The sequence below is a fragment of the Danio aesculapii genome, chromosome 9 (assembly GCF_903798145.1).
Source record: "Danio aesculapii chromosome 9, fDanAes4.1, whole genome shotgun sequence".
NCBI lineage: Eukaryota > Metazoa > Chordata > Actinopteri > Cypriniformes > Danionidae > Danio > Danio aesculapii.
In genome coordinates this window covers 6,901,945-6,912,142 of record NC_079443.1, presented here as the reverse complement: position 1 = coordinate 6,912,142, position 10,198 = coordinate 6,901,945, and the positions used below count along the sequence as shown (strand labels likewise).

Genomic DNA, 10,198 nt, shown 5'->3' with positions numbered 1-10,198 from the left:
AGAAGCATGTTTAGACTAGACTAGATTCAACTTTATTGTCATTACACATGTACAGGGCAACAGAATGCAGTTTAGATCGAACCAGGAGTGCAATAGCATCAAGTTCGGGATATAGGTTAGTTATAAATTGCAATTATAGAAAAATTATGGTGATATTTACAGATGGATGTACTATGAACATGATTTTCAGGTTGTATTACCTATGAACAGAGATTATTAAAAGATGAATATATGTTGCTATTAATAATCAGAAGTATGAAGATAGATATGAACATAATTACAAATGTATATGTGCAGTGGATATGTACAATTCAATATGAATCAGTGCAACAAAGTGAAATGAGCATGTAAGATTTTTATTATAAAATGTAAAATTATATAAAAGAATAGCTAATTATTATGATTACATATTATTTCAAAATAGTTGTGGAAAAAGTAATAATATGAGTAGAAAATATAATGTAGTTTCTTAATATATATTTTATATAATTTTAAGAAACTATATTGTCCCCTTACATTTTACCACTACTGCCAAAATAGGCACAATAATATCCAGCTGCAGGCCCGGGATATATCTCAAAATAAGGACCGCATTTTTAACCGCGTGCTCTAGATGCCGCTGTTGTGCCACGTGCACTCATCACGCGCGCGCTCGCCTCCCAGAATGCATCGGGGCTGCTAGTGCGGTTAGCCTACGCTTACCTGTGAGCATACGGTTCTAACAGACATACGGCTTCTGGGTTTCTACGCTTTATATCAGACTGTCTTCAGCGATATGCCTCCGAAAAAGCCTGCTCCAGCTGCAGCCAATAAGAAAACCCAGGAGAAGAAGAAAGAGAAGATCATCGAGGTGAGCTTTGCGGCGTTTTAGCATTCAAGCAGCATGTTGAACTCAGGGCCTCACACACCAGCTCATTTCTCGAGCTCTTCATCACATTTACAGTTAAATGTTTGATAGAATAACCGGATAAGCAGTTAGATATTTGCTAAATACCGTTAGTTTTATTTGCCAATCTGTTATCCATAAATTAGATGTCATTAAAGTGGGAAGAACTATGGGAAACTCTGAGCTAAACTACTACTAGCAAGCCACATTCTGGTTGTGTTTCAAAACCTAAAGTAGGGAGCTGTCCGTATAGAGTAGATAGCATTTTTAGCCATCATAGGGGTCGTTAGATTTTTAGTTCAAAATGAAATGATTTAGCTATTGCACTCTTTATCTTTGAGCCTTTTAGTGTTAATTTTTTCATAAGTATTGTGTTATTATTTACTTGTACAGGAAGATCTGTCACTTTGCTATGTGCATATAACTGTTTATTATGATATTATTGTTTGAGACTATATATGGCAGTTATTTGTGCTCTTGTTTGACAAGCATCACTTGCTGATGCATTCACTCTTATCATCTGATTATGTAACCTATTTGTGTCAATACGGGTCCTTCTTGAAATCATGTCACTTTCACTAAATACAAATTATTTCTGGCAGGATAAAACTTTTGGTTTGAAAAATAAGAAGGGAGCAAAACAACAGAAGTTCATCAAAGCTGTGACACAGCAAGTCAAGTTTGGACAGCAGAATGCACGACAGGTAAGAATTTTGTTTGTGATGGACTTTTTTTAGTTTTAGATTTTGGGGGCAGTGTCCTAAAATTTAGGATGTGTTTTTTTTTTTCATTGCTAGATTGCTGCTGCTGAATCTGAAAAGACCAAAAAGAAGGATGACAAGAAGAAGGAGCTGTCTGAGTTGAATGAGCTGTTTAAGCCAGTGGTGGCAGCTCAGAAAGTCAGCAAAGGTAACTGGTCCTTTGAGTGAGTGACAAAATGTCTCACTGAAAATTGCAGCCTCGAACTTAAGTTTGAGCATGTGAAATTTGGTATAAAACTGTATGATTTGACACGCCATATTAAAATCTGGGTTGATCAATGAGATCGGCACTGTTCTTCACATGCCTGGAGCTGCTGAAGTTACAGCAAACATGACTTGGTGGCTCTTGAGCATAAAACGATCTAGGTGAGCAAACATTTCTAATGATGAAGTAGATGCAAAGAGGCAAGATGAATGTGAAGCTGCTTTAACATTGGTGTCTGAAACCAAAGAACTGCGTGATAAGTGTCAGCTTGTCACAAGCTACGTTTCCATCCACCTATCTTTATGTGCATTTTGGATGTGTGCATAAAAAAACAGTTGATGGACACTATATGTTTTGAAAATGCGCATAAAAAACATGCGCATAACTGAGTAGGATAAACTTTTTATTCAATAAGATACGGAGAAACTGTGATGGAAACACTTTTACTGAACAAATTTCAGCATGCACGTTAAAAAAGGTCATGTGATTTTGTTATACAAGATCATGTGGTGATAAAAATGTGTTTGAATGGGCACACCAGCAGGCTGAGCACATTGTAAAACATCTGAAATGTTGTTTTGGCCATTCTAAAACACCTTAACCATCTCAGTATTAGTTTTGTTATAATATTAATGACCTCCAGAATCAAGAGCGTCTGTGCTCAGCATCTCACGCCTTCAAAAGCCACCGCGCATTCACTGCGTGTCAGGATTGCCTTCTGAGGTGCAAGTCATTTATTAAATAAAGAAAAGATTTATGCAGCTTCTCCTACTGCAGCAAATTCCGTTTTTACTGTTGATATTTGGAGCCAGTTAATAAGGAAGTGGCGATTTTGTTCTCTTTGATTGGATATGCTGAATTTTGACTGAATTCGCACATCTTTTTTTTGGTAATCTGGTCTTGCCCTTAAAGATAATTTGTATTTTTGGTTGGATACATATCTACTGTCTCTTTAAACAGGGGCTCTCTAAACAGTCTCTTTTTTTCTGTGTCAAAGCAAGTGTCAGAATTGTAAAGTTGCACACTACATTGTTTACCAGGGCATTTCTGTTTTTCATTACCCACCATCTAATGTCAGGGATTGACTTTACATGTTCATTCTGCTCATCGTCAATGAAAGTTGATTAGGTTAGCTTAATTTTAATCTGGGGTACACAAAATGTATTGATATTCTCTTCTGTTATTAGAATACTTGGTGTTTTCCTTGATGATAATTTCAACCAACTTTTTCAACTAAGCACATGTAGTATTGAATTTATCACGTACGAGCTAATGCAGCCAATGGAATCTTATTGGCTTGAGATATCCGGTCTCATTTACTTCTATTGAATTTTTTTTTTCTGACGTTAAAAACGACTTATGAATTATACTGAATTTTTTTCTTTTATGTAGAGTCATTAACATTTGTTTGTAGAAAAAGTTTGACTGTTTTCTGCTGTTTATTATTTCTTGTCATTTCTGGCAACTAAATCAGAAGTTCTGAAACAATCACAAAAATGAGCGCACTTCTGCATTGCAAAATACTGTCAACAGCGTAGATACTATGATTATGTTGTTTAGTAAATGAAGCAAGCTAACATATTCACACATTTAGTTATGTCTTTTCTAAATAGTCATTTAAAAAAGAAAATGAATGAATGAATGCTGTTGTTGTGCTGAACTCAGAATTTTGATTAAATTCATTAACTTTTTTTTATACCATGTGAGTTCTAAAAGGCTCTGAAAGCTTTGGATATTAATCCACAAAAAATCGAATGTCAAATAAGTCTAATAAATAGTTTTAGTTAGCTTAGTTTTAAGTAAACATGTCGTGAAGGACAACAGACAATTTTGAGGAAGTAAAACATTTTAAAAGACTCCACAGTGCAACTGTATATCAGTTACTTTTGTCCTAGTTTTGTTTGTGGCTTCCTGATAACTAGATTGTCCTGCTTTGGAATGAACATTGCCCATCTGTATTTTTCTCCATTTATTTTATTTTAAGCTGCTTTTTTACTGTCTCATTGATGGTTGTTGTTTTAATTTGTCTGTTGTTCTTGTGTTATTTCAGGCGTGGATCCCAAATCTGTGCTTTGTGCTTTCTTTAAGCAAGGCCAGTGCACCAAAGGCGATAAGTGTAAATTTTCTCATGACCTGTCCTTGGAGAGGAAATGCGAAAAAAGAAGCTTGTATGTGGACGGTAGAGATGATGAGCTGCTGGAGAAGGGTGAGTCCAGTATGATTTTCATATGGGATTACAAATATTTTGCATGGTATTTAGTATCTTAATTCTGAATTGACAAGCTTTCCACTAGATTTAGACATTTGTTTTTTGGTTTATTATTATAGTTATTTTCTGGTAATATAATTAATGGATATTTCACTCAAAAGAAAAATTCTATCATTTACTCACCCTTCGCTTGTCACAAACCCATTTAGGTTTCTATTTTATGTTGAACACAAATACCTTTTGAAAAATGTTGGCAACCGGTAACCATTGACTTCTAAAGTATTGTTTTTCCTACTATGCAATTCAATGAATTAAAAAAGAAATTATGTGTTTAACAGAATAGAGAAACTGGAAGGTGAACTATCCCATTATTCTTAAAATGGTGTTCTGATGAAAATCATGCTTCTACGCAATTGATTCTTTTGGCATTTCTGTTTGTAGACACAATGGAAAACTGGGATGAAAAGAAACTTGAGGAGGTAGTGAACAAGAAGCATGGGGAAGCTGAAAAGAAGAAGGCAAAGACACAAATTGTAGGTTCTGGCATGAATTCATAGTATTTAACATGATTAAAGTAGCAAGTTTTTCCCCCATTCCAGTTGATATCAAAAATGGATATTAACAAACATTCTTTTATTTAAGGTTTGCAAGTATTTCCTTGATGCCATTGAAAACAACAAATATGGCTGGTTTTGGGTTTGTCCTGGTGGAGGAGACAACTGTATGTACCGGCATGCTCTTCCTGTGGGCTTCGTTCTGAAGAAGGACAAGAAGAACGAGGAGAAGAACGAAGAGGAGATCTCGCTAGAGGATTTGATCGAGACTGAGGTGAGCAGGAAAAGACAGCATTAAAGGGATGGTTCCCCTCGAAATTTAGATGTTCTCACTATTTACTCTCCCTCCAGTGGTTCCAAACCTTTATGGTAATCTTTCTTCTGTTGAACACGATAAGATATTTTGAAGAAAGCTAAAAACTTGTAACCATTGACATCCATACAAGGAAAAACAAATACTATGGAACTTGGCTACAGGTTTTTAGCTTTCTTCAAAATATATTCTTTTATGTTCAACAGAAGAAAGAAAGACCAACAAATATTAAGAACAAGTGAAAGGTGAGTAAATGATGAGAAACATTAAAGGTTTGGGTGAACTATGCCTTTAAGTTGTAGGATATGTTAATGATTTTTTATAAACTCTTTTAATACTTTAAAACTGTTCTCATTTTAGAGGTCTCTTCTGGGAGCAAACGTCACTCGAATTACACTTGAAACATTCTTGGCCTGGAAGAAAAGGAAAAGGCAAGAGAAACTGGCTAAAGCAGAACAGGACATGGAGAGAAAGAAAGCAGACTTTAAAGCTGGCCGAGCACTTGGGGTGAGTAATAATGTCACTGGTATTCAATCGTCATTTATTCCTTGCCTGTTAAAATACTGAAATCAGATTTAAAATTCAATTTTTGGAATAAAAAAAGACTATTTTGACTTATGCTGTGATTTGACCAGATGGTGGCGGTAAAGCTTGTGCTGTAAGATTTTGCTGTTGGATTATTTTGTGTACTCTGTTGTATTGATTAACACTTATCTAATATTCTCCTATTTTCTGCAGGTCAGCGGAAGGGAAGTGTTTGAGTTCAGACCTGAGCTTGTTGATGACGACGATGAGGAGGCTGATGATACTAAATATGCCGAAGAGGACTATAATTATGAAATGTCCAACCAGGTAAGAAAAAAGTTTGTGGAAATCATTTTTACCAAATAGGTTTTAGATACTAATTTTACTTTCTCGAAAAATAAATCACATTTTTCTTTGCATGTCATGCTCTGATTTATTGAGTCTTTCAGCGTTAATGAGATGATTGTGTGTGCAGGTGGAGGACACAGAGGAGGTGCAGGACATTGACATCGCTAGATTTATTCCTAAAGAGGTGGATAATGCGGGTATAACAGTGGCATCAGCGGACCGGTTTACAGCCAAAGCTCCACCCACAAACGACATAGATGGTGATGAGATGCTTCAGAATATCTTTATATGATATCCTTTGTTTCTAATGCTAAAAAGTGGGGTCTTGGTACAGTTTAGCAATTTAGTAGCCAAGTGCTCATTTATAAAAAAGTAGGGCTGGGAGATAAATCGAAGGCAATCTTCATGTGCATTTTACCAAATAGCAAAGTTCCTAATCACTATTAGGGCTGTGCGATATTGGAAAAAGCTGACATAGCAATATGTTGTTCTTACGCAATGTTCATTGTTGCCAGATATAGCCGGCTTTTTCCAGCCCTAAAACTGTCCAAAACCCACACAAAAAACAGTTAATATATTAGATGAATATTTTACTTTTAATTTATTCAAATCTAAATTAACCTAGTTACTTTAACGGTCATAATTTTTAACCATACTGCAACCAACACCAGCAGTCAAAGAACCACAACATAACCTAGATCTCATCTAAACACTGCGCCCTCTCACCACACTTAATGTTTTGTAGATTACACTACCTATTTGAGTATGTTTTTACTTTCGGAATGGGGTTTAAATTCATCCCATTTGGCGTTTTTAATTCTTTTGAACATAAGTGCTGCTCGTCAATCAGACAATGCTTCCATGTTTGTTCTTGCTGTCAATTGCAGAAAAAATAATTGATAAAAGTGTCATGATAAACCGCTGTGAGTTTAACTGCAGGCGCTGCATGATGCGTGTGAACGCGAAGGGGAGTCAGTTTTGTCCAAAGTGTCTGATTTTGATACAACTTTCCTTCACCTTCTCTTGCGGGTGGGCCCGCCAGTTATATTTTATGTTTTGGTAAACAAGTTGGGTATAAAATTTATGTTACAAAACCACCCAAATTGTATCAACCCGCCAATGCCATTTTTACCTGCACAATCAAATTCAAAACAGCCCAATCTGGCGCCACTAGTAATATTGCGATATTAATGTAATTCCATTAGACGATTTAAATAACTATTTGAAAAGAATTCAGAAATTTACATTGTAGTAATTTTGCAGAGACAGTGTTTATTAAAACAAGCATAAATTAATACAATAGAATTAAGATATAAATTGACTTACAATAATAATAATGATGATAATAGTGCTTGAGGGTTTTCTGGATGTTCTAACAGTATTGTGGTAAAATTTAAAATAGCAATGCAATCAAGATTACACTGTATAGCAGGGGTGTTAAACTCAAGTGTCTGGAGGGCCCCAGCACAGTTTAGTTCCAAGCCTGCTTTAACACACTTAAGCTGCTGTCACACTTCACTTTTATCCCCATAGACTTCCGTTCATACGCATTCAAATGTGTCAGGACTGGAAACGCAAGCTCGTGCGACAAATCTCGCAGTTCGCTGCGTTGAAAAGTTCAAGCTCTGTGAACTCTGGCCTGCTGAATCGCATCACGTGACTGCATAAAGCCAATCAAAGTTCAAAATGAAATGAAGAAATGAAAAATATACACCAATCGCTCGCTTTTTTAAATGTCTAATCGTCTTGTTTAAATCCGCCCCTTTTCACAGCGCCGTACAACAGAATTTCGCAAGCTCAAACTCTAGTGTGACCGCGACATAACCTGTAGGTTTCAATCAAGCTTGAAGGACTCAATTAGTCTGATCTGGTGTGTTTAATTAGGGTTGAAGCAAAACTGCAGAGCTGTGAAGCCCCTCCAGGGGGCAGAGTTTGACACCTCTGCTGTATAAGCTTCATTGTTATAAAAACACAATTATTCTATGTTCTAGATATACATTTAATAATTTCTTGTGCCCAAATGTAAATTAGCTTGAAATTTTAGACCGTCACATGCGTTAATAATGAATGTGTTAACCGTATTAGGGTTAAACTTTCCTGGTTAATTAAAAACACAACATAACATTCCACATGATGCAGTAATCTCACATAGTCACTGAAATTATATTAATAATTCATATTTGAGTTCTTCAGTTCTTTTGCATAATAATAAATCTAAAACAGTACACGCAATGTAAATACAAGCATATGTTAAATGTGATTTAAACATGTGACACCATTAGAACATTTGCTTTAACTTAATGAACTTCTAACTTCTTTCTAAACACAGTCAGGACCTCAGCTATTTTGGTATATGTCGTTCTGATTCTTCACCATCTCCACATGTTCCTGCTCATGTTGTTGTCATCTCTGTTTTTTTATTTTACTTCAGACAATAAATTGAGCGAGGCCTCAGGTGGAGCCATGGAGAACGGAGAGCACAGTGAGGATCAGACGCTGGAGGATGGCGAAACTAATGAAGAAGAGTCCGAGGCAGTGCCAGTAGATGAAAACTTGTTCACCGGCGAGGACCTGGACGAACTGGAGGAGGAACTCAACACACTGGACCTGGACGAGTGAACACTGGGACTGATTCATTATACATGAACTACACATGGCTTGAAGGGAATGACTATTTTCACAAATAACTACTACCAGAACCGCCATGTCAGAAACTGCTCTGCCTGCAATACGCACTCTCATCACTCGAGATGTCCCGGGACGCTACAGGAGAGACCGAAGTCCATCATTTTGCGCGCTCTCTCTCTCTCTCTCAGATTTAATTTGGTTTTGGCTCTTTTTTTTTATCATTATTATAACAGTCTACCCCAAAAGAAGCACAGTCAAGTGAGGGTCTGGTTCTACAGCAGGAACATAATCCAAATATTTATGAGGCTGTTGATTTGATATTTCAGCATTCTCTTTTTGAAAGATTTGATTAAGTGATCATCTTTGTAAGGTCATGCGTATGAAATGATTCAAATGTCTTCTTTAAGCACTATTGCCATCTGGTTTCTCGCCTTCTCTGCTAATGAAGTGTTGCCAAGGGTCAGGTGATCATTTCAGTCTTTAAACATGTAACCAACTGCATGCCTGTATCAGGATCAGAATGTAAACGGTGAAACGGTAAATTGTTCAATAATCGGTTGATCAGATTGAGGTGTTGAATGTGAAATCTCCTGGATGCGGATGTGGCCTTACGGAAGGAGATGCGGACATCATTACTAGTCAGAATTCGTGTTTGAAAGGAGTTTTAGAAGTGAGAGGATTGTTGGATGAGCTAGTAATGTGTCTGTCATTTTGAATTCATTTGTTTTAAAATGCCCCACCACAATACACCACAAGAAATTGTAAATAAAAGGATATCAGATAACTGATTTGGAGTTAATTTGCCTAATTGTGCAGTGTGTTTGAGACTCTGGTCAAGACTTGAAATAATTGTAGGTACACCTGGGTCTAGATGAAACCTGTTTATTGTATTATCGATATCTGATCATGTAATTATAGGTCTACATTATTGACGGAACAGTGACATGCTCATTGGAATACATGGGATTTCTTGCCTATTTATGACTATTTACCAGGCCTTTTTAAACAGTACAATTCTAGTGTTTCACTGCTCAAATACTGATAAACGTTGGTTCAGATATGTAAAATAAAATGTAGACTGTTTATTAATGCTAGGGATGGACGAATCATAAAATCTTGCAATATTTTTTTAACCCATGCGTTAATGAGTACACCTTTTAAAAATGAATATTTGTATTGATTTCTCAGTGAACAACAGTTTTAATACTGTTATATCTATTGAAATAAGAGTGTGGTCACCTTCTATGAATATTCTGAGTTATTAGAAAAAAATATAAACTACTAAATTTAATCTAAATGTTCTATTTTTTGAATACTTGGAGTACGTGTGAATTCTTGTCAATTCACGACTAGAGGACGACTAAAGGAATTCAAATTTAGTTTTCCGTACAATTGTAGTGTTTTATTAATGGGTTTTGCCATTTGATTGTTTTATCGCTCAAAATTACTGATAAACATTGATTCAGATCAATAAATATCGAAATAATGAAAACCGTTCATGCTAGGGCTAGTCCATTAATCATTTTTATACCATGCAGAAGTACACCACCTTTTGAAAAAGTATATTTGTATCCATTTCTTGGTGAAGATACTAGCCAATGATATTTGCAGTGTTAGGGGTAAAGCATTACAAGTAACGCGAGTTATGCTATAATATTACTTATGTAAGTAACGAGTAAAGTAACACATTTAAAAAAAAAAAAAGTAATACTTGTGTTACTTTTTATAGATTAATACGCTTTTAAAAAATAATTTGCTGAATTTAGTGT

General features: G+C 35.8%; 1 protein-coding gene across 1 annotated transcript; it reads left to right on the top strand.

Annotated features, from left to right (window-relative positions):
- Nucleotides 1–660: 660 nt before the first annotated feature.
- On the top strand, nt 661–9,217 carry zc3h15 (zinc finger CCCH-type containing 15). Its single transcript, XM_056465352.1, has 10 exons — nt 661–850; nt 1,489–1,590; nt 1,684–1,795; nt 3,903–4,058; nt 4,503–4,594; nt 4,704–4,889; nt 5,289–5,435; nt 5,667–5,780; nt 5,929–6,061; nt 8,233–9,217. Exons 1-10 carry the CDS (start codon nt 776–778, stop codon nt 8,418–8,420), a joined length of 1,305 nt encoding a protein of 434 aa, XP_056321327.1. The 5' UTR covers nt 661–775; the 3' UTR covers nt 8,421–9,217.
- The last annotated feature ends 981 nt before the right edge of the window (nt 9,218–10,198 follow it).

Coding starts and splice junctions, on each gene's coding strand:
- zc3h15 (XM_056465352.1), top strand. CDS start 776: ATGCCTCCGAAAAAGCCTGCTCCAGCTGCAGCCAATAAGAAAACCCAG. Junction 851..1,488: donor AGAAAGAGAAGATCATCGAG/GTGAGCTTTGCG, acceptor TATTTCTGGCAG/GATAAAACTTTTGGTTTGAA. Junction 4,595..4,703: donor AGAAGGCAAAGACACAAATT/GTAGGTTCTGGC, acceptor CTTTTATTTAAG/GTTTGCAAGTATTTCCTTGA.